Genomic DNA, 24,295 nt, shown 5'->3' on the forward strand with positions numbered 1-24,295 from the left:
GTTTTACGTACTGTTTCTACAAATTAAACAATACATATGATTATGAATGACTGACATTGTTATGTTGAAGAATACATATATTTCTGTATGTATGTTTCTATAAATGCATAAGTGTTGTAAATATGTGCGTGTCCATTACACAGACTGCCTTTCAGTGCAACAACTAAACACTCGTATATACCACAGTCTATGGTATATAGACGCATTTTATATAAAACACATTCAGACATGCACTAGACCCGGATCCTAGGGTCTAGGCTACTAAAGTACGGCAATTTTTTATTTATTTTTATTTTATTTTATTGAGAACATTATATAAACAAAGAAGGAAACAGTCACAATGTAGAACAAACGAAAAGAAAGAAGGAAAAAAAGTACAAGACATGGGTATATAACCTGTAACTAATCAGAATAGAGCACGGGACTTTTATTTTGGTACGGCCTCGTGAAGTCACGTGACGCAGTTCCGGCTGCAGCGTCGCTCTCGGCACCATGACAACAGCGGGTCTGGAGTGAGGATCTGAGATGAGTTGAGCTGTTGTGCTTTACCTCACATTACTGAAGGAAACTCACTGCATTCACTACAGGTACAACATGCCTTTATTCACCCTCGCGAGTGAGAGCAGCGGCACACAGTTTAGACCGCGAGACTGGGGCAGTTTGAGCTTGAACGAGCGAACAGATTCAGTAGAATCTCGAACTCAAATAGAAGAAGCGACTCAGATTATACTGTATATCATCTAGATGTGATTATGACTGTTTAATTAAACTTTTGCTGCTTTTGTAGACCCTCCTGTTACAGTCATATTTATAGTCTGACTAGTTCTGCACATATGGGCTCCGTCAGAGATAATAGCCAGCATGTATTATTGTATTGTTAATGCACAGAAGTCTCTTGTGTTGGTCTGGATTAGCTGTGCTAGTTAAGCAGTCAGCAGTTAGTTAGCAAAGCTGCTTGGATGGCAGCCAATCAGACACGCCGCTGGGGTCACGTGACCCTTCAGTCAGCATCAGCTTCATCATGTCTTGCCCTGTCCAGTATAAGTCAGTCAGACTGTGTGTCAGACATAAATGTGTTCCCATCTACAGCTTTATATTATCAGATAGATGATCAGACACCCCTGTAAGTTAGTGTTTCCCCATATTCTCCGTTGTTGCGGCTCCTCTCTTCCCAGTCTGTCAGTAACGCTCTGTTTACTTCCTGTCTCTATGAAGCCCCTCCTTCTGAAAGCACACTGTGCTCTGATTGGTCAGCTGGAGCAGTGTGTTGTGATTGGTCGAGCGCTTTGAGTGTGTTTGGGAAATGCCCCGCCCCTTACCATAACCGCCAGTTTAACACACTACTAACCAACTCAACCAGGCCCCGCCCCTTTATTCTGTGCATTAATTATTATAATGAGGAATATTGTGACGTGTTCGTTCCCGGAAGAAAGTCAAGACTACAGTGGAGGCGTTTCAGGAGTTCAGAAACACTGACTCTGATATAGAGAAGAGCTGGAGCAACATCACACACTAAACACAGATGGACCAGGATCAAACACACCTCTGTCTTGCTTCTGTTAGTTGAAGAGTCAGAAATACACGGCCAGTCCGTTATGGTTGCATTTATTTTCACAAACACAAAAATGCAAAAACATGGAGAATCCTTGAGATTCGCTCAGCCAATACTTCCAGACCGCGCTCGAGTACGGCTCCAGCTCCTCTGAAATCTTACGTGTGTTAAAATCTGCATAATATCTCCCTTAGATTCAGATTCAGACCATTCTCTGATTTCTGCCAGCCGGATGGTGAGAGACCTGTTCCTCTCCTTCTCTCTCTCGAACCCCTGTAGCTGAAACACACACACTGGGTGAACATATGAGGAGCAGCGGCTTTAAGCTCACTTTAATACAGCACTGTACCTGAAACAGGAATGAGCTGAGAAGAATAATAATACTGAATTTTGACTGGGCTCTTCCTCTGGGCTGGCCTCAGCTGAGGTTAGTGTGTAACACACCGCACACATGTGGGATCCGTGGCAGAACCCGGTGCTCCAGCGTCTGGAGGATCCTCACCAACTCCGGCAATCAACTTACTGACAGATTCATCAAAAGAGCTGATTTCCAGAGTTATATTCACTGAAGATGAAAGTGCACACACTGTATTTCATTAGGAGAAGCTGTACTGATGAAGAGTGAGCTGTACTGATGAAGAGTGAGCTGAAGAGAAGCTGTACTGATGAAGAGTAAGCTGAAGAGTGAGCTGTACTGATGAAGAGTGAGCTGAAGAGAAGCTGTACTGATGAAGAGTAAGCTGAAGAGTGAGCTGTACTGATGAAGAGTGAGCTGAAGAGAAGCTGTACTGATGAAGAGTGAGCTGAAGAGTGAGCTGTACTGATGAAGAGTGAGCTGAAGAGAAGCTGTACTGATGAAGAGTGAGCTGAAGAGTGAGCTGTACTGATGAAGAGTGAGCTGAAGAGAAGCTGTACTGATGAAGAGTGAGCTGAAGAGTGAGCTGTACTGATGAAGAGTGAGCTGTACTGATGAAGAGTGAGCTGAAGAGTGAGCTGTACTGATGAAGAGTGAGCTGAAGAGAAGCTGTACTGATGAAGAGTGAGCTGTACTGATGAAGAGTGAGCTGAAGAGTGAGCTGTACTGATGAAGAGTGAGCTGAAGAGAAGCTGTACTGATGAAGAGTGAGCTGTACTGATGAAGAGTGAGCTGTACTGATGAAGAGTGAGCTGTACTGATGAAGAGTGAGCTGAAGAGAAGCTGTACTGATGAAGAGTGAGCTGTACTGATGAAGAGTGAGCTGAAGAGAAGCTGTACTGATGAAGAGTGAGCTGAAGAGTGAGCTGTACTGATGAAGAGTGAGCTGAAGAGAAGCTGGTACCAATTGAAGAGTGAGCTGAAGAGTGAGCTGTACTGATGAAGAGTGAGCTGAAGAGTGAGCTGTACTGATGAAGAGTGAGCTGAAGAGAAGCTGGTACTGATGAAGAGTGAGCTGAAGAGAAGCTGATACTGATGAAGAGTGAGCTGAAGAGAAGCTGGTACTGCTGAAGAGTGAGCTGAAGAGTGAGCTGAAGAGTGAGCTGAAGAGTGAGCTGAAGAGTGAGCTGAAGAGAAGCTGGTACTGATGAAGAGTGAGCTGTACTGATGAAGAGTGAGCTGAAGAGTGAGCTGTACTGATGAAGAGTGAGCTGAAGAGAAGCTGGTACTGATGAAGAGTGAGCTGAAGAGTGAGCTGTACTGATGAAGAGTGAGCTGAAGAGAAGCTGGTACTGATGAAGAGTGAGCTGAAGAGTGAGCTGTACTGATGAAGAGTGAGCTGAAGAGTGAGCTGAAGAGAAGCTGGTACTGATGAAGAGTGAGCTGAAGAGTGAGCTATACTGATGAAGAGTGAGCTGAAGAGTGAGCTGAAGAGTGAGCTGTACTGATGAAGAGTGAGCTGTACTGATGAAGAGTGAGCTGTACTGTATGATGAAGAGTGAGCTGAAGAGAAGCTGTACTGATGAAGAGTGAGCTGAAGAGAAGCTGGTACTGATGAAGAGTGAGCTGAAGATGAAGAGTGAGCTGAAGAGGAAGAGTGAGCTGTACTGTATGATGAAGAGTGAGCTGAAGAGGAAGAGTGAGCTGGACCCACAGAGCGACAGGGAAGCGTTTGACTGTTAGTGTGTGTGTTTATGCCTGAGGTTTCTGCATGAGATGTGATGACGTGATTGGTGCTGTGTGTTACAGGATGTCTCTGTTCAAGGCTCGTGATTGGTGGGCGTCAGTGCTGGGCGAGGGGGAGGAGTTTGATCAGGGCTGTCTGTGTGTCGGGGACGTGGATAACAGTGGCAGTGGATACGGTGAGTTACACACTCTCTCCAGCATCTGATCAGCCACGGACACACACCAGATCATCTGAACAGCTTCTGATACTGAATATAGATTGAGACCCGACCCATTTCTGTGCGCTTTACAAATAAACACAGCTGGAAAACTGTACAGTGTAAACGTGGAGCTGCTGAAACACTTGTGTCGTTAAATTCAGTACTAAACCTGGAGTCGCCCTAACCCATCCTCTGGCCACAGCTTCCTCTCTCACCAGCGTTCTTCAGGCATTTCCAGAGCCATAGTTCCAACACACATTCACAAAGTTGTGTGTTTGTAACGACAGCTCGACCTGCGGTGAGAAGCCTGTGAACATGATGCCATGATCATGCTCTTGTTCACATAATATACATCATTCACCGCATTAGAGCTGCAGGATTCTGCATATATTGAGAATCACGATTTATTAGTTTTAAACAGAGATCATGATTCTCCCACGATCCTGAATAGACAACTAATCAAAATAACATGTCCTTCACTAGAGGTTCTGACAGAATGTTAATTGCTTGAGTCTAATTTAATTAATCTGAATGAATTATATATATAAAAAAAGGTTTGAATGAATGACTCAATGACTCACTCATAACGCCTTCACTTGCTTCATTACTGGATGAGTGAGTGTTTCTGCAGGAGTCTCTGGAGTAACCGCCGCTTGCCTCCACCTACTGGTGTAATGGTGTAACTTTACTGTTACGTTACTGTTACTTTACTGTTTCAATTACCTTGAACAGTTACTTTCAAAAGCTGATTTACTGTATTCTGAGTTATTTGAGTGATTGTGAGACAGAAATAACGAGACTGTGGTGTTAGTGAAGCTGTTTCACATCTGTTCATGACCACGGCTCTCTCTGGACCAGAACACACATCTGAATGTTCGCTGTGATCGTCAAAGGTTTAATAGACAGAGCGAATCACTGTCATTCAGGAATAAGATCATGTGTGTGTTTGAATCCAGATCTTGTAATGATTAATCGTGCTGCTCTAATATCTATATCTCTCTATATATATATTAGCAGTGAGCCATCAATCATCACTGCGAGTAAACCCAGAGTATGAAGATGAGTCAAACATCAAATACAGCAAAACGACAGGGATCAACAGTGATGAAGTGGCCCTCAGATAACATGTTCAGCTCATCTCACCTGTGATGACTTTAGATGCCATGTTGAATTGTATATGGATGAAAACGAGGCTATGAGGAATAGACGTACAGTCACTGTGTAAAGGTCTCAAACTCACCACTTCCAGAGCTGTTCTGTGCAGTTTCCCTGCTGTCCTCATCCCTGACAGAAGTGGAGGACGTGCAGGGCGTTGGGGGATCAGTGTGATGCTGAGCCAGACTCCTTTCTTCTCTGTCTCCAGATAAGATCGTCGTGGGCAGCTTCATGGGGATGTTGCGCATCTTCTCCCCACACCCGTCCAAAGCGCAGGAGCTGAGCGAGGCTGATGTCCAGCTGCTGGAGGTCCGCTTCCCGGAGCCCGTCGTGCAGGTGGAGCTGGGCAAGTTCGTCTCGTGAGTCTCTCACACCATCACATCCCTGCAGACCCTAATCAGCTGGGTAACTGTCTGACAGCCTGGTTGAGGCGACCGATGTCACGACATACACAACCTACGAAATTCAACTCAATTTAGATGAGCGGGGCTTTTTTGTGAAGTGTTTGATGATAATTCTCTGATAAGAACACATGCACATAAACTATGATGGACACATTTACCGAATAAATCTCTCGATGAGCAACAAAACCCTCAGCGGAGGCTGTGATTGGATAACTGGAGTAACCAGTGAACCAATGGCGTCGCAGCGTCTCTAATGTTGGTTTGGTGTTCCTGAAACGCCGGAGTCGAAGTGTGTGATCAGAATGATTAAGTGTAATTCCCTCCAGAAGCGTCTCACACACACGAGTGTGTTCCCGAACACCAGCATCCGAACGCCAGAGAACACGACAGCGTTTACTGTGTTTCGCCTGACGCTCGACACACACACTCGTTTATGATGGAGGGAGAGAGAAAGATTGCAGAAGCTTACAGTTTATGACTGATGTTTTGCACCAGTGTTCCAGGAAGTGCTCAAACACTTGATGAGATGAGTTCCTCTGTTTGTGTCCTCATGACTCTTCTCTCCTCAGTTGTTCAGAGCTGCTTCATCTGGCAGTGCTGCACCCCAGGAAGCTGTCCGTCTACGCTGTGTCAGGTCGGTTCTCCACAGACTCACACCTGTGTGCTCAGCTTACTCTATGACATCTGCTCCCTGGTACCATGCATATCTCTTGAACAGAATTAAAGGCTTGAATGTTACCGAGCTGGTCTGAGCTCATGAAGTCTGTTATATTAGCCGCATTTCCACTGTCGGGCCAGGGCCGGGCCAGGGCTTTAAACGGGCCGTGCCGGGCTAATAGCCTCGGGCCAATAGCACCGGGCATGCGTTTCCACTGTCGGGCCAGAAGCTCCACAGCGCTTCACTAAAACACGCCCGTAACACGCCTCTCTGGGACAACGTCACACTAACCCATCATTTCACCAACAAATGGAAGTTTTAAGAAAACTAATCAGAAATCACTGGAAACAGCGTTGAAAACAAACACGATAAAAGCGGCCGTTTGCTAGCTTTTTTTTTGTTTGTTTGTTTAGCAGCTACTTGAATATTTAAAACCCAAGCATCGATGTTTTACCACAGGTTTACAATAAAAAGTGATACATTGATCATAATGAATTAATTTATGTAAAAATTGCACATTAGTCACTCAGAAATAAATTACGGTTAGGTCTATTTCACAAAAGAAAGAGGACACACTTACTTTTTCAGTCGCGTCTGTTTCTTTATCTGGTAACTTAGTTACAGGACATATTTACATCACATTTAGAAAAAATGATCATTTCTACAAATATATGCCATACGACCTGAGGAGCTTTAGCACTCTCTCGACTCCCATACAGATATTTTCAGTCAGAGAAACAGAGGAAGCTCCCGAAAAAAAAAAGTTACTTTATTTTTAGATAGTCCGGTTTAAAGAGACGAGACGTAGGCTATGACAGATAAAATAAAAACATGACTGTGATAGCCTTTAAGATTGGTCTGATTTTTTACTATGCGTATCTTCAAGCGTTTACTATGTTTACTATGGTAACGGCTAGCGCGCATAGTCTTTTGCATCACAAACAGAAGGCATTCAAACATGAACGCGATTTAAATTATTTTATTTTTAAGTCTTAAATGCTGACAGAATCATCCGGCGCTGCCGTCTCCCAACGGTAAACTCCTCCTCTGTTGGTAACCACTCCTCTAGCCCGAGCTGGCCCGCTTTGGCCCAAGGTATTCGACGGGCCAGAAATCCTGGCCGTTGGCCCCGAGTAAGCCCCGATCAAGCCCCGGAACTGACAGTGGAAACGCGACTGGCCCTGGCACGCACTAGCACGGCCCGGCCCTGGCCCGACAGTGGAAACGCGGCTATTGTTGACTAGGGCTGTAACAATATATCGCAATACAAAAATGCAACAATATGTATCGTGGATAATTCACCCAAAATAAAAATTAATGTGAGTACTGCATTAAACTACTATATATAATGTTGAATATAATGCATAATAATGCAGTGGGGGAATATTTGTGGGCCTGATAATGCCAGATGTCTGATGTCACCAGTAAAAAGTGGCCGACATTATTTTTATTATATCTAGTCAGTGTAAGAGATCAAGCATATTCATCTACAATTATTCTGTATTTTCAGCTTCAGAATCATGAATATTGTTATTCTGGTAAATCAACAGTAATTGTTTGTTAATCTTGTATCATATGTCTTGGAGTATGGTGACATGAGGGTATCGTTACAGGCCTCTTGTGATCTGATCTTCACGTGTGTGTGTGTGTGTGTGTTTGCTGCTGTTGGTTTTCTCAGGCACTGCTGGGAATGTTGAACACGGTGACCAGTATCAGCTGCGATTGGTTTATGAACACAACCTGCAGAGGACAGCTTGCAACATGACGTATGGCCCGTTTGGGGGTGTGACAGGTCAGTGATGTCATCTTTAGGGATGCTCGATATATCAGCCACCATATCCGTATCGCCCGATATATGATCATTTTTAATTCTATCGTTATCGGCCCGATAAGAAGATTTGGCCAATATATTAAAGCTGATTAATAATGTATTATTTCCTTCAGCTGAGACTCTTCAGATGTTCAACATGATGGGTTTGAAGTGCTTGAAATATGATTGAAAATCACTTCAAAATGGAAAATAAAGTTCAGGTTTTCAAGTTTATTTGAATAGGGACAAGTATGTTACATAAACTCATGTTACATACTACAACAGTTTAGCCGAAGCTAATTCTCGATGTTCGTCCCACATGTGCAGCTCAAGTCTGTCATATCAGCTACAGAACATCATAATTGTGTGTTTGGGAACATGGCTTTTAATGGTGAGACTTTTGTTTTTGCAATCAGGCTCTCAAAAATTATAGATTTATCTGCCAATATATCGGTTATCGGCTTTCGGCTTTCAAATTATCGGTATCGGCCAAGTTTTCATATCGGTGCATCCCTAGTCATCTTTATTACACACACAATATTAGCCTCTCATTCAGAAATATTCACTGGCATATAGAGTTGAGTTAAGCTGTTTAATTGTGGCTTTTATGAAACGTTCTCTCGTGAGATATAATTGATCGTTAGTGTGATGGACTGGATTTAGTTCAGGCCTCAAACTTTACAATATTAGATAACATTCTGCTTTTACAGATTTTACCTTTCATGCAGTGAGTAAAATAGCTGTTCGTAAATGTAAAAGGTCTGCAAAGTTTTAAAGATCAAAGTGCACAAAAAGAAAGAAGCAATTCTGAACTGCCTTAAACGAGTCGTCAGTAACTCCAGTCTCACTTCCTGTTGCACATTTGCATAATGCCAGCCTGTGATCTTCATTGGCTGAACAGCGTCTCTTAGCCCCGCCCTCAAACACTGTAGTGTGTCTGAGACTGGAGGAGTTTGGTTCGTGTTGTTCATGTGGAGAAGACGCTGTTTTCTGCTGACAAAGCAAGTCCACTTTGCTGAGATTGATACGGCGAAACCCACGCCATCGTTACTGTTCGCATCACTGTGATCAAGAGCTGAGATTCAGATATGATAATGAGCATTTGCTTTCTGACCAATCACAGCAGAGCAGCTCTCAGAGAGGCGGAGCTTAGAGAGGCTGAATCTTTGATGGAGGCGTTTCATGGTCATTGTTAGTTCATGTCAGCTCAGGTCCATTAAATAATATTAACAGATACAGCTTTTGATTTTAATGATGTATTATTAAATGCTGAAATGAACTCTAAGATTAATAAATGCTTAATTAATAAATGCTGTAATTAACAATTAACTTATTGTAAAGTGTTCCCCACTGTTCTTCTCGTGGATCTCGATGAACATCGGCTCGTAGCTTCTGTGGCTTGATGAGATCTCTCCTGTTTGTGTGAAGAAAGCTGATTAAAGTCAACCTTCTATAAATAAAATAGTGGAACATGCTTGTTTAATAGGATTTTAGACTTAGCTGTGTCATGCAGTTCTGTTATCAGCCACCTGAGGGCAGCACAGGCTCTCTGCTGGAGATCATCAGCCACACACACACACACACACACACACACACACACACACACACACACACACACACACACGAGTGTGAACTGATGTGATGATGCCTAATACAGCATCTGTAGATTTTCAGCTTTTTCCGTTCAAAGTAGATCCAACAATATTTGTATCCTGTTACCTGCATTAAAAATAACTTCCAAAGTGTGTTAAAGAGGCTTTTGTTCAGAGTTAATGAAGTTTTGACCATCTTTATGTATACCATAATAGGAAACAAATAGATGAAGAAATATTTGGTAAAATCTTTTAAACATAATTGATTTAATTGAGCCAGAGGTTTGACTTCTAGCACAGCCAAGAGTATATCACAGAACAAGCCAGACATTTGCACATATGAATTTTTACGTTAGCCCTGCTATTCTATTGGATGCTTTGTTTATTATAAACTATATAGTTCTGACTGGATGAGCTGCTTCAAGGCCATTGCAACACATCAAATCACCAAGATGCACCAAAAGATATTACTTAGTATTAAGTCTTTAGTGGTGATGTTGTTATTATTATTTATGTATTTATATATTTTTTTACATGTAATTAAAACTGTAATCATATTTATAAATGTAACCATCATAAATATATATATATATATATATATATATATATATATGTATATATAGTGGTGTGAGGTGTGTTCCTGAGGGTAAGGAAAGGAGAACAGACAGGAGGAGGTGAGCTCATCCCTGAGAGTGTGTGAGCGAACACAAGCAGGGCAGACCAGTGGATGCCTCACCGAGGTCCTCAGGGCCGGGTCTCAGTACAGTAGTGCTGCTCTCTGCTTCCCTGAGAGTGTGTGAGCGAACGCAAGCAGGGCAGACCAGTGGATGCCTCACCGAGGTCCTCAGGGCCGGGTCTCAGTACAGTAGTGCTGCTCTCTGCTTCCCTGAGAGTGTGTGAGCGAACGCAAGCAGGGCAGACCAGTGGATGACTGACCGAGGTCCTCAGGGCCGGATCTCAGTACAGTAGTGCTGCTCTCTGCTTCCCTGAGAGTGTGTGAGCGAACACAAGCAGGGCAGACCAGTGGATGCCTGACCGAGGTCCTCAGGGCCGGGTCTCAGTACAGTAGTGCTGGTCTCTGCTTCCCTGAGAGTGTGTGAGCGAACGCAAGCAGGGCAGACCAGTGGATGACTGACCGAGGTCCTCAGGGCCGGGTCTCTGTACAGTAGTATTGCTCTCTGCTTCCCTGAGAGTGTGTAAGCAAACGCAAGCAGGGCAGACCAGTGGATGACTGACCGAGGTCCTCAGGGCCGGGTCTCAGTACAGTAGTGCTGCTCTCTGCTTCCCTGAGAGTGTGTGAGCGAACACAAGCAGGGCAGACCAGTGGATGACTGACCGAGGTCCTCAGGGCCGGGTCTCAGTACGGTAGTGCTGCTCTCTGCTTCCCTGAGAGTGTGTGAGCGAACACAAGCAGGGCAGACCAGTGGATGCCTGACCGAGGTCCTCAGGGCCGGGTCTCAGTACAGTAGTGCTGGTCTCTGCTTCCCTGAGAGTGTGTGAGCGAACACAAGCAGGGCAGACCAGTGGATGACTGACCGAGGTCCTCAGGGCCGGGTCTCAGTACAGTAGTGCTGCTCTCTGCTTCCCTGAGAGTGTGTGAGCGAACGCAAGCAGAGCAGACCAGTGGATGCCTGACCGAGGTCCTCAGGGCCGGGTCTCAGTACAGTAGTGCTGGTCTCTGCTTCCCTGAGAGTGTGTGAGCGAACGCAAGCAGGGCAGACCAGTGGATGACTGACCGAGGTCCTCAGGGCCGGGTCTCTGTACAGTAGTATTGCTCTCTGCTTCCCTGAGAGTGTGTGAGCGAACGCAAGCAGGGCAGACCAGTGGATGCCTGACCGAGGTCCTCAGGGCCGGGTCTCAGTACAGTAGTGCTGCTCTCTGCTTCCTTGAGAGTGTGTGAGCGAACGCAAGCAGGGCAGACCAGTGGATGACTGACCGAGGTCCTCAGGGCCGGGTCTCTGTACAGTAGTATTGCTCTCTGCTTCCCTGAGAGTGTGTGAGCGAACACAAGCAGGGCAGACCAGTGGATGCCTGACCGAGGTCCTCAGGGCCGGGTCTCAGTACAGTAGTGCTGCTCTCTGCTTCCCTGAGAGTGTGTGAGCGAACGCAAGCAGGGCAGACCAGTGGATGACTGACCGAGGTCCTCAGGGCCGGGTCTCAGTACAGTAGTGCTGCTCTCTGCTTCCCTGAGAGTGTGTGAGCGAACACAAGCAGGGCAGACCAGTGGATGACTGACCGAGGTCCTCAGGGCCGGGTCTCAGTACGGTAGTGCTGCTCTCTGCTTCCCTGAGAGTGTGTGAGCGAACGCAAGCAGGGCAGACCAGTGGATGACTGACCGAGGTCCTCAGGGCCGGGTCTCTGTACAGTAGTATTGCTCTCTGCTTCCCTGAGAGTGTGTAAGCGAACGCAAGCAGGGCAGACCAGTGGATGACTGACCGAGGTCCTCAGGGCCGGGTCTCAGTACAGTAGTATTGCTCTCTGCTTCCCTGAGAGTGTGTGAGCGAACGCAAGCAGGGCAGACCAGTGGATGACTGACCGAGGTCCTCAGGGCCGGGTCTCTGTACAGTAGTATTGCTCTCTGCTTCCCTGAGAGTGTGTGAGCGAACGCAAGCAGGGCAGACCAGTGGATGCCTGACCGAGGTCCTCAGGGCCGGGTTTCAGTACAGTAGTGCTGGTCTCTGCTTCCCTGAGAGTGTGTGAGCGAACGCAAGCAGAGCAGACCAGTGGATGACTGACCGAGGTCCTCAGGGCCGGGTCTCAGTACAGTAGTGCTGCTCTCTGCTTCCCTGAGAGTGTGTGAGCGAACGCAAGCAGGGCAGACCAGTGGATGCCTGACCGAGGTCCTCAGGGTGGGTCTCAGTACAGTAGTGCTGCTCTCTGCTTCCCTGAGAGTGTGTGAGCGAACGCAAGCAGGGCAGACCAGTGGATGCCTGACCGAGGTCCTCAGGGTGGGTCTCAGTACAGTAGTGCTGCTCTCTGCTTCCCTGAGAGTGTGTGAGCGAACGCAAGCAGAGCAGACCAGTGGATGACTGACCGAGGTCCTCAGGGCCGGGTCTCAGTACAGTAGTGGTGCTCTCTGCTTCCCTGAGAGTGTGTGAGCGAACGCAAGCAGGGCAGACCAGTGGATGCCTGACCGAGGTCCTCAGGGTGGGTCTCAGTACAGTAGTGCTGCTCTCTGCTTCCCTGAGAGTGTGTGAGCGAACGCAAGCAGGGCAGACCAGTGGATGCCTGACCGAGGTCCTCAGGGTGGGTCTCAGTACAGTAGTGCTGCTCTCTGCTTCCCTGAGAGTGTGTGAGCGAACGCAAGCAGGGCAGACCAGTGGATGCCTGACCGAGGTCCTCAGGGTGGGTCTCAGTACAGTAGTGCTGCTCTCTGCTTCCCTGAGAGTGTGTGAGCGAACGCAAGCAGGGCAGACCAGTGGATGCCTGACCGAGGTCCTCAGGGTGGGTCTCAGTACAGTAGTGCTGCTCTCTGCTTCCCTGAGAGTGTGTGAGCGAACGCAAGCAGGGCAGACCAGTGGATGACTGACCAAGGTCCTCAGGGCCGGGTCTCAGTACAGTAGTGCTGCTCTCTGCTTCCCTGAGAGTGTGTGAGCGAACACAAGCAGGGTAGACCAGTGGATGACTGACCGAGGTCCTCAGGGCCGGGTCTCAGTACAGTAGTGCTGCTCTCTGCTTCCCTGAGAGTGTGTGAGCGAACGCAAGCAGGGCAGACCAGTGGATGCCTGACCGAGGTCCTCAGGGCCGGGTCTCAGTACAGTAGTGCTGGTCTCTGCTTCCCTGAGAGTGTGTGAGCGAACGCAAGCAGGGCAGACCAGTGGATGACTGACCGAGGTCCTCAGGGCCGGGTCTCTGTACAGTAGTATTGCTCTCTGCTTCCCTGAGAGTGTGTGAGCGAACGCAAGCAGGGCAGACCAGTGGATGACTGACCGAGGTCCTCAGGGCCGGGTCTCAGTACGGTAGTGCTGCTCTCTGCTTCCCTGAGAGTGTGTGAGCGAACGCAAGCAGGGCAGACCAGTGGATGACTGACCGAGGTCCTCAGGGCCGGGTCTCTGTACAGTAGTATTGCTCTCTGCTTCCCTGAGAGTGTGTAAGCAAACGCAAGCAGGGCAGACCAGTGGATGACTGACCGAGGTCCTCAGGGCCGGGTCTCAGTACAGTAGTGCTGCTCTCTGCTTCCCTGAGAGTGTGTGAGCGAACACAAGCAGGGCAGACCAGTGGATGACTGACCGAGGTCCTCAGGGCCGGGTCTCAGTACGGTAGTGCTGCTCTCTGCTTCCCTGAGAGTGTGTGAGCGAACGCAAGCAGGGCAGACCAGTGGATGACTGACCGAGGTCCTCAGGGCCGGGTCTCTGTACAGTAGTATTGCTCTCTGCTTCCCTGAGAGTGTGTAAGCGAACGCAAGCAGGGCAGACCAGTGGATGACTGACCGAGGTCCTCAGGGCCGGGTCTCAGTACAGTAGTGCTGCTCTCTGCTTCCCTGAGAGTGTGTGAGCGAACGCAAGCAGGGCAGACCAGTGGATGCCTGACCGAGGTCCTCAGGGCCGGGTCTCAGTACAGTAGTGCTGGTCTCTGCTTCCCTGAGAGTGTGTGAGCGAACGCAAGCAGAGCAGACCAGTGGATGACTGACCGAGGTCCTCAGGGCCGGGTCTCTGTACAGTAGTATTGCTCTCTGCTTCCCTGAGAGTGTGTGAGCGAACGCAAGCAGGGCAGACCAGTGGATGACTGACCGAGGTCCTCAGGGCCGGGTCTCAGTACAGTAGTGCTGCTCTCTGCTTCCCTGAGAGTGTGTGAGCGAACGCAAGCAGGGCAGACCAGTGGATGCCTGACCGAGGTCCTCAGGGCCGGGTCTCTGTACAGTAGTATTGCTCTCTGCTTCCCTGAGAGTGTGTGAGCGAACGCAAGCAGGGCAGACCAGTGGATGACTGACCGAGGTCCTCAGGGCCGGGTCTCTGTACAGTAGTATTGCTCTCTGCTTCCCTGAGAGTGTGTGAGCGAACGCAAGCAGGGCAGACCAGTGGATGCCTGACCGAGGTCCTCAGGGCCGGGTCTCAGTACAGTAGTGCTGGTCTCTGCTTCCCTGAGAGTGTGTGAGCGAACGCAAGCAGAGCAGACCAGTGGATGACTGACCGAGGTCCTCAGGGCCGGGTCTCAGTACAGTAGTGCTGCTCTCTGCTTCCCTGAGAGTGTGTGAGCGAACGCAAGCAGGGCAGACCAGTGGATGCCTGACCGAGGTCCTCAGGGCCGGGTCTCAGTACAGTAGTATTGCTCTCTGCTTCCCTGAGAGTGTGTGAGCGAACGCAAGCAGGGCAGACCAGTGGATGACTGACCGAGGTCCTCAGGGCCGGGTCTCAGTACAGTAGTGCTGCTCTCTGCTTCCCTGAGAGTGTGTGAGCGAACGCAAGCAGGGCAGACCAGTGGATGCCTGACCGAGGTCCTCAGGGCCGGGTCTCAGTACAGTAGTGCTGGTCTCTGCTTCCCTGAGAGTGTGTGAGCGAACGCAAGCAGGGCAGACCAGTGGATGACTGACCGAGGTCCTCAGGGCCGGGTCTCTGTACAGTAGTATTGCTCTCTGCTTCCCTGAGAGTGTGTGAGCGAACGCAAGCAGGGCAGACCAGTGGATGACTGACCGAGGTCCTCAGGGCCGGGTCTCAGTACAGTAGTATTGCTCTCTGCTTCCCTGAGAGTGTGTGAGCGAACGCAAGCAGGGTAGACCAGTGGATGACTGACCGAGGTCCTCAGGGCCGGGTCTCAGTACAGTAGTATTGCTCTCTGCTTCCCTGAGAGTGTGTGAGCGAACGCAAGCAGGGTAGACCAGTGGATGACTGACCGAGGTCCTCAGGGCCGGGTCTCTGTACAGTAGTATTGCTCTCTGCTTCCCTGAGAGTGTGTGAGTGAACACAAGCAGGGCAGACCAGTGGATGCCTGACCGAGGTCCTCAGGGCCGGGTCTCTGTACAGTAGTATTGCTCTCTGCTTCTCTGAGAGTGTGTGAGCGAACGCAAGCAGGGTAGACCAGTGGATGCCTGACCGAGGTCCTCAGGGCCGGGTCTCAGTACAGTAGTATTGCTCTCTGCTTCTCTGAGAGTGTGTGAGCGAACGCAAGCAGGGCAGACCAGTGGATGACTGACCGAGGTCCTCAGGGCCGGGTCTCAGTACAGTAGTATTGCTCTCTGCTTCCCTGAGAGTGTGTGAGCGAACGCAAGCAGGGCAGACCAGTGGATGACTGACCGAGGTCCTCAGGGCCGGGTCTCAGTACAGTAGTATTGCTCTCTGCTTCCCTGAGAGTGTGTGAGCGAACGCAAGCAGGGTAGACCAGTGGATGACTGACCGAGGTCCTCAGGGCCGGGTCTCAGTACAGTAGTATTGCTCTCTGCTTCCCTGAGAGTGTGTGAGCGAACACAAGCAGGGCAGACCAGTGGATGACTGACCGAGGTCCTCAGGGCCGGGTCTCAGTACAGTAGTGCTGCTCTCTGCTTCCCTGAGAGTGTGTGAGCGAACACAAGCAGGGCAGACCAGTGGATGCCTGACCGAGGTCCTCAGGGCCGGGTCTCTGTACAGTAGTATTGCTCTCTGCTTCTCTGAGAGTGTGTGAGCGAACGCAAGCAGGGCAGACCAGTGGATGCCTGACCGAGGTCCTCAGGGCCGGGTCTCTGTACAGTAGTATTGCTCTCTGCTTCCCTGAGAGTGTGTGAGCGAACACAAGCAGGGCAGACCAGTGGATGCCTGACCGAGGTCCTCAGGGCCGGGTCTCTGTACAGTAGTATTGCTCTCTGCTTCCCTGAGAGTGTGTGAGCGAACACAAGCAGGGCAGACCAGTGGATGCTTGACCGAGGTCCTCAGGGCCGGGTCTCTGTACAGTAGTATTGCTCTCTGCTTCCCACGGACCCAGCCCCAAACCCAATCTCTGCAATAATAATTAATAAAGGCTGGTTTCTAAAGTACTTCTTCCTGCCTCTATGTATTAATGCTCATGGGTAGCCTAAATGGGTTCCATTCAGACCTTAATATTAAGTATTTTACTGTTATTTGTCAACAAGATTCAACAAGACATTTTCACCTGGCTATACCCAATGTTTAGACCTGTTGTGGTGTTTATGCAAATTAGCACATCTGTAATTAGATTATGCACAGTTTGTCCATGTTAACAAACAATTTTAAAAAACTTGTAATACATTTTTTGTTTGTCTTGATATAAGTAATCAACTCAGTAATTTTCATGGTGATATCTAAAGGTTAAATTTTTTACCCTATTCACGTGAGAAAAATAATGAATAGGCGAATTAATAGGATATATTTGGGTCTTTTTCGGAACTTTCCCCTAATGGGATTCTTCGGGGCTTTTTTTTCCTTACTCAGGACATATTGAGGATACAAAATCAGTTGAGTTTGATTCTGTTGCAATTTGTTCACGGTTGACCCCCATTTTGGCTTAAAACGCCTGGACTACTGGGTGAGTGGAGGTCTGCCGGCCGAGAGAGTCCGTAACACCTCCTGTAATCACTCTCTGGGAAAGACACAGAAGCACACTCGCTAGTTCCAGTCGAGAGAAGAATCTCTACCGCTTCCTGAGGACTACATCAGCTGGCCTTGGGGATTGCTCCCTCTGTTTGCTCCTGCTTCATGCTTTATCTGCACTGATGTTATTGAGTGTGTGTGTGTGTTCTCCTGTGTGTGTGTGTGCGCAGGGCATCACTACATCTGTATCCAGTCCATGGATGGGATGCTGATGTTCTTTGAGCAGGAGAGTTATGGTTTCGGACGCTTTCTGCCTGGATTCCTGTTACCCGGCCCACTGAGCTACTGTATCCGCACAGACTCCTTCATCACAGTCTCCTCCTCACGACAGGTGGAGTGCTACAGGTCAGACACACACACACACACACACTAATACTCACAATAATAATATGGTAATAGCCTTTATGCCGATCGTCACATGATCAAACAGGTAAACGGGTCTCATTGCATCCGCTTGTGGGAGAAAGTGTTAACGGCAGGACGACTGACCAATATCTGTGGGCTTTTAATGGACTCAGCTTACCTAGCTGAAACAAAATTTCATTTGTTTTAAATATCTAAATGTTTGTGTGAATAAAAAAATACTTTTAAATATTAATCTGCAAATGTGATGGACATCAGTTATGCTCGTTTTTGGCACGAAAGCATCAGGAGTGAAACTGCTCTATATTTAATGAAGGACAGAAAAGACCTGAAGGTGAGAGTTGTCATGATAGAACTACAAACACGAATAAAGTGTTTAAAAACTACAAACATGCCGGCTGCGCACAAGCAACGGTTTAAGTAGCGAGGTTTAGATAAATACGTATGAGTGACTAATAATAAACATTTAACCTGATAAAAAATAATAATAATTTGAGTTTGACGTATGTGAACAAACCTCAGTGGTTTTTGCGGCGGCTCAAACGTGTTTGTGCGATCATTCGTCATTGGTTCTTTTGTGTCAAACACTCACGTTTGTGCTCTGTCTATTTGCAGACTAGAATTTACGTTTACAACCATCAAAGTTTTGTTGGGATGGACAGAAGAGCGTTTGCTTCTCATAATACACCTCACGACCTGCTGAAAGCTTTGGAGGACTGTCAGGGATTTCACAGCACAGCGTTTGATCTGTTGCAGACACACACCCACACACACACACACACACTAATCGCCAGTACTGATCATGCTCTCTGAGTGTTCACTGCTGTGTCTCGCTGCTATAAGCGTTTGCTCGAACACACGCAGCATCACCGCGAGAGGAGTTCAGTATCGCAAATTCAAAACAGAAATTTCTCGCTCTTTTGAAACTAAACACTTTCCAAGAACAAGCACTAAATCGACATTCAATCTGCATTAATGACGTCCGTCATCCACTTCAGGGATTTAAGTGAATATTGAAGCATCGTGTAATCTCAGACTGCTCTGTGTTTTGTTGGATCGGTGTGTGTGACGTGTTCTGCTGTGTGTAATGCAGGTACGAGACTCTGGCTGTGGCCACAGACGCAGACACTCGACCAGACCCGGATCAGCAGAGCAAGAGCTCCGGGAAGAGGCTCACGGTGTGTGTGTGTGTGTGTGTGCGTGTGTGTGTGTGTGTCTGCTTCTGTACCTGACTGTGTGTGTGTGTGTGTGTGTGTGTGTATGTGCGTGTGTCCAGGCCGAGTGGACACTGGTGTTAGGAGAAGAGGCTCATGGTGTGTGTCCTGTCCAGTGTGTGTGTGTGTGCTGGTTGTGTGTGTGTCTGCTTCTGTACCTGACTCTGTGTGTGTGTCCAGGCCGAGTGGACACTGGTGTTAGGAGAGGAGGCTCTAGATATCTGTGTCCCCAACACTTCTCCTCTGATGTCCTCCATCTTCGTGCTGGGCGAGAGGAATCTGTTCTCCCTGAAGGACAACGGTCAGATCCGCTTCATGAAGAAACTGGAGTTCAACCCCAGCTGCTTCTTGCCCTACGCATCAGGTGAGACACACACCTCACACTCCTGTGGCACACGGAAACATTACGTTCATTTTTAAGTATTTTCTTGTATTACAGTTGATATAAAACTCTTCACACCCCTGTTAAAACAGCTGGTCTTTGTGGTGTGAAAAAAAGACACATCATTTCAGAACTTTTGCACCTTTAATGTAAAGAATTTAGTGCTGTCAATCAATTCACTTTTTTTACTTGATTAATCACATATTTTTTCTGTGATTAATAGGCCTATGTCACACTTCCTGCTTCCGGAACGCGGAGTAGGGATTCAGAACTTCCGGTCAACAGTATTTCTCCATAAGGATTTAGATTATCAGCCATAATGTCTAAACCATCCGAGGTAGACTGACCACAAGCTATGAGGTTGTGAAACGAATGTTTTTGCTCCTGTAGAAGCTATAAGTTCGTATGAAATCAACCCTGTTTTAAGAAAAACATGTTTTATCCGCGATCTTATGAAAAAAAACTACACTACCCACAATCCTAAGCGTAGCAGCAACGTCTGCTGATTGGTCCAACTCCCTGTTACCATAGAAACGTTTACCTTACTGACGAACAGCCCACCGCTGTTGTTGTAGTGTACCGGGTTGCTCTGCGTCAGGACGTAGACAGCCATTCCTCAGCTTTCACGCTTTTCCACTTGAGAGTTTTCATTTACCATCCGAACCACATCGTCATATGTGACTTCAGGCAGGTTGCGGAGATATTTGGTCCAGCGGTATCTATCGGACTCCGCCATTGTAAAAAGCTAACCGGAAGAGCCGTATCCCTACTAAAAGACGTACTTCCGGTCTTCAATTTTTTCGTGACATAGGCCTATCGCAATTAAAAAAACTTTTATACTTTTTTAAATATATTTTATAATGTAATAATTTCACAATTAATATCCAAATTAATGTAGAAACAACATAAAGACAATATATTTGAATACTTGTTTAATGGCATATTTGTATGAATGAAAGTCAGTATCACTGATACCAGTACAGCGATTGATGTCTGGATAAAAAATACTTTTCCCCCCAATTTTAAACAGTAAATATAGCCATCCAATATTTCAGTGTAAATGGAAGCTATATATATTTTTTTACATTTATTAGGCTTCAAAAAATAGCAAATGATGACAGAATTTTATTTTCCTATTTTTTGTCAAAGTTAGTTTTTTTTAGAATGCTTATAGTTTCATGGTCCTTCTGTTAAACTGGGAGCTGACACACAGATGATTCTGGGTGTTTGACCACTGAAGTAGAGGTGTGTGTGTGTGTGTGTGTGTGTGTGTGTGTGTAATATAGTGAGAGCTGGAGGTCTGCTGGTGTGTGTAAGTGTGTGAATGGGTAAGTGAGTGAGTGTGTGAGTGTGTGAGTGAGTGTGTGAGTGTGTGAGTGAGTGAGTGAGTGAGTGAGTGAGTGTGTGTGTGTGTGTGTGTGTGTTTGTGTGTTTGTGAGTGTGTGTGTGTAATATAGTGAGAGCTGGAGGTCTGCTGGTGTGTGTAAGTGTCTGCAGTTCATCATTGACTTCATGTGAGTCCCAGAGACCACAGAGCATCTGAACACACTTCCCCCTTCACACACTCACTCATCTTCTTCTGTCCTCAGTGTGTGAGTGTGTGTGTCTGTGAGTGTGTAATCCTTCACACACTCATTCATCTTCTTCTGTCCTCAGTGTGTGAGGGATCCACCAATGTGCTGATGTGTAACCATAACAACATGCTGCTGGTGTACCAGGACTCGACGCTGAAGTGGGCGGCTCAGCTGTGCTGTGTGCCGGTGACCGTACGCGTCGCCAACTTCCCGTAAGAGACCGCTAATCTGGCCTTAATCTCAGTAAAGGTGGGGTAAACCGTTTCTGAAATATGCTGTTGGCTAATGTTGATGTTTGAAATCAACCCAAACAAACACACCCCTTCTTCATTGCTCCGCCTCCAAAACTCACACTCCAATCCTAACAGCCGAGTCGTCCCGAACCCCGATCCCCTGAAAGCGAGTCGAGGGCACTAACAATAACACTAAACACCGTATTCACTAGCATTCGCCAAGGCGACTCTCACTAACTAGCCTCAGTTGCATTTGTTTATCAGAGCAGAAGTGCTAAAAAAATAATGCTTCACAAAAGTGCTGATGATGAACGAATGACAAGGAAGCACAAAAAATGCACGTACAGCACACAATATTATCTACAAACAAGAGTTGTTTGTTAGTTGCCAACAGCAAAGTAGCTCCAGACACACAATGACACTCAAACCCAGTGTTCCTCAGTGTTCCTCAGTGGTCCTCAGTGTTCCTCAGTGTTACTCAGTGTTCCTCACGTGTTCCTCAGTGTTCCTCAGTGGTCCTCAGTGTTCCTCACGTGGTCCTCAGTATTCCTCAGTGGTCCTCAGTGTTCCTCAGTGTTCCTCAGTGTTCCTCAGTGGTCCTCAGTGTTCCTCACGTGTTCCTCAGTGTTCCTCAGTGTTCCTCAGTGGTCCTCAGTGTTCCTCACGTGTTCCTCAGTATTCCTCAGTGGTCCTCAGTGTCCCTCAGTGTCCCCCAGTGTTCCTCAGTGTTCCTCAGTGTTCCTCAGTGTTCCTCAGTGTTCCTCAGTGGTCCTCAGTGTTCTTCAGTGGTCCTCAGTGTTCCTCAGTGTTCCTCACGTGTTCCTCAGTGTTCCTCAGTGTTCCTCACGTGTTCTTCAGTGTCCCTCAGTGTTCCTCACGTGTTCCTCAGTGTTCCTCACGTGTTCCTCACGTATTCCTCAGTGTTCCTCACGTGTTCCTCAGTGTTCCGCAGTGTTCCTCAGTGTTCCTCAGTGTTCCTCAGTGTTCCTCACGTGTTCCTCACGTGTTCCTCAGTGTCCCTCAGTGTCCCTCAGTGTCCCTCAGTGGTCCTCAGTGTTCCTCAGTGGTCCTCACTGTCCCTCAGTGGTCCTCAGTGGTCCTCAGTGTTCCTCACGTGTTCCTCAGTGGTCCGCGGTGGTCCTCAGTGGTCCTCAGTGGCCCTCACGTGTTCCTCAGTGTTCCTCAGTGGTCCTCAGTGGTCCTCAGTGTCCCTCAGTGTCCCTCAGTGTCCCTCAGTGGTCCTCAGTGTTCCTCAGTGTTCCTCAGTGTTCCTCACGTGTTCCTCAGTGTTCCTCACGTGTTCCTCAGTGTTCCTCACGTGTTCCTCAGTGTTCCTCACGTGTTCCTCAGTGTTCCTCAGTGTCCCTCAGTGTCCCTCAGTGGTCCTCACTGTCCCTCAGTGGTCCTCACTGTCCCTCAGTGGTCCTCAGTGGTCCTCAGTGTTCCTCAGTGTTCCTCAGTGGTCCTCACATGTTCCTCAGTGTTCCTCAGTGGTCCTCAATGTCCCTCAGTGTCCCTCAGTGGTCCTCAGTGGTCCTCAGTGTCCCTCAGTGGTCCTCAGTGTCCCTCAGTGGTCCTCAGTGTTCCTCAGTGGTCCTAACTGTCCCTCAGTGGTCCTCTGTGGTCCTCAGTGTCCCTCAGTGTTCCTCAGTGGTCCTCAGTGTTCCTCAGTGGTCCTCAGTGTTCCTCATTGGTCCTCAGTGGTCCTCAGTGTTCCTCACGTGTTCCTCAGTGTTCCTCAGTATTCCTCACGTGTTCCTCACGTGTTCCTCAGTGTTCCTCAGTGTTCCTCAGTGGTCCTCACGTGGTCCTCAGTGTTCCTCAGTGGTCCTCAGTGTTCCTCACGTGTTCCTCAGTGTTCCTCAGTGTTCCTCACGTGTTCCTCACGTGTTCCTCAGTGTTCCTCAGTGTTCCTCACGTGTTCCTCAGTGTTCCTCAGTGTTCCTCAGTGTCCCTCAGTGTCCCTCAGTGTCCCTCCGTGTTCCTCACGTGTTGCTCAGTGGTCCTCAGTGTTCCTCAGTGTTCCTCACGTGTTCCTCAGTGGTCCTCAGTGGTCCTCACGTGTTCCTCAGTGGTCCTCAGTGTTCCTCACGTGTTCCTCTGTGTTCCTGACGTGTTCCTCACGTGGTCCTCAGTGGTCCTCAGTGGTCCTCAGTGTTCCTCAGGTGTTCCTCAGTGTTCCGCAGTGTTCCGCAGTGTTCCTCAGTGTTCCTCAGTGTTCCTCAGTGTTCCTCACGTGTTCCTCAGTGGTCCGCAGTGGTCTGCGGTGGTCCTCAGTGGTCCTCAGTGGCCCTCACGTGTTCCTCAGTGTTCCTCAGTGGTCCTCAGTGTCCCTCAGTGTCCCTCAGTGTCCCTCAGTGGTCCTCAGTGTTCCTCAGTGGTCCTCACTGTCCCTCAGTGGTCCTCAGTGTCCCTCAGTGTTCCTCAGTGGTCCTCAGTGTTCCTCAGTGTTCCTCAGTGTTCCTCAGTGGTCCTCAGTGTTCCTCAGTGGTCCTCACATGTTCCTCAGTGTTCCTCAGTGTTCCTCAGTGGTCCTCAGTGTCCCTCAGTGTCCCTCAGTGTCCCTCAGTGGTCCTCAGTGTTCCTCAGTGTTCCTCAGTGGTCCTCAGTGGTCCTCAGTGGTCCTCAGTGTTCCTCAGTGGTCCTCACTGTCCCTCAGTGGTCCTCTGTGGTCCTCAGTGTCCCTCAGTGGTCCTCAGTGGTCCTCAGTGTTCCTCAGTGTTCCTCAGTGTTCCTCAGTGGTCCTCAATGTCCCTCAGTGTCCCTCAGTGTCCCTCAGTGGTCCTCAGTGTTCCTCAGTGTTCCTCAGTGGTCCTCAGTGTCCCTCAGTGGTCCTCAGTCTTCCTCAGTGGTCCTCACTGTCCCTCAGTGGTCCTCTGTGGTCCTCAGTGTTCCTCAGTGGTCCATACGTGTTCCTCAGTGGTCCTCAGTGTCCCTCAGTGTACCTCAGTGTCCCTCAGTGGTCCTCAGTGGTCCTCAGTGTTCCTCAGTGTTCCTCAGTGGTCCTCAGTGTTCCTCAGTGTTCGTCCTCAGTGGTCGTCCTCAGTGCTCCTCAGTGGTCCTCAGTGGTCCTCAGTGTTCCTCAGTGGTCGTCCTCCGTGTTCCTCAGTGTTCCTCAGTGGTCGTCCTCAGTGTTCCTCAGTGTTCCTCAGTGGTCGTCCTCAGTGTTCCTCAGTGGTCCTCACGTGTTCCTCAGTGGTCCTCAGTGGTCCTCAGTGGTCCTCAGTGGTCCTCACGTGGTCCTCAGTGGTCCTCACATGTTCCTCAGTGTTCCTCAGTGGTCCTCAGTGTTCCTCAGTGTTCCTCACGTGTTCCTCAGTGTTCCTCAGTGGTCCTCAGTGTCCCTCAGTGTCCCTCACGTGTTCCTCAGTGTTCCTCAGTGGTCCTCAGTGGTCCTCAGTGTCCCTCAGTGGTCCTCAGTGGTCCTCAGTGTCCCTCAGTGGTCCTCAGTGTTCCTCAGTGTTCCTCACGTGGTCCTCAGTGGTCCTCACGTTTTCCTCAGTGTTTCTCAGTGTTTCTCAGTGTTCCTCAGTGGTCCTC

At 48.4% G+C, this 24,295-nt stretch overlaps 1 protein-coding gene across 2 annotated transcripts in view; it reads left to right on the forward strand.

Moving 5' to 3' along the window:
- Positions 1-439: 439 nt before the first annotated feature.
- bbs9 (Bardet-Biedl syndrome 9) overlaps positions 440-24,295 on the forward strand; it is a 173,465-nt gene continuing 149,609 nt past the window's right edge. The window contains exons 1-9 of one of the 2 annotated variants that reach the window (XM_084435671.1): positions 440-587; positions 3,717-3,829; positions 5,217-5,367; positions 5,982-6,046; positions 7,749-7,862; positions 17,160-17,334; positions 18,446-18,530; positions 18,747-18,930; positions 20,605-20,734. In XM_084435671.1, the coding sequence (XP_084291797.1) occupies positions 3,718-3,829; positions 5,217-5,367; positions 5,982-6,046; positions 7,749-7,862; positions 17,160-17,334; positions 18,446-18,530; positions 18,747-18,930; positions 20,605-20,734 (1,016 nt within the window). In that variant the 5' untranslated portion in view covers positions 440-587; position 3,717. The remainder of the gene's footprint in view (positions 588-3,716; positions 3,830-5,216; positions 5,368-5,981; positions 6,047-7,748; positions 7,863-17,159; positions 17,335-18,445; positions 18,531-18,746; positions 18,931-20,604; positions 20,735-24,295) is intronic. The other variant, XM_084435670.1, reaches the window with a different exon arrangement.

This window comes from Rutilus rutilus, assembly GCF_951802725.1.
Source record: "Rutilus rutilus genome assembly, chromosome: 17".
Lineage (NCBI taxonomy): Eukaryota > Metazoa > Chordata > Actinopteri > Cypriniformes > Leuciscidae > Rutilus > Rutilus rutilus.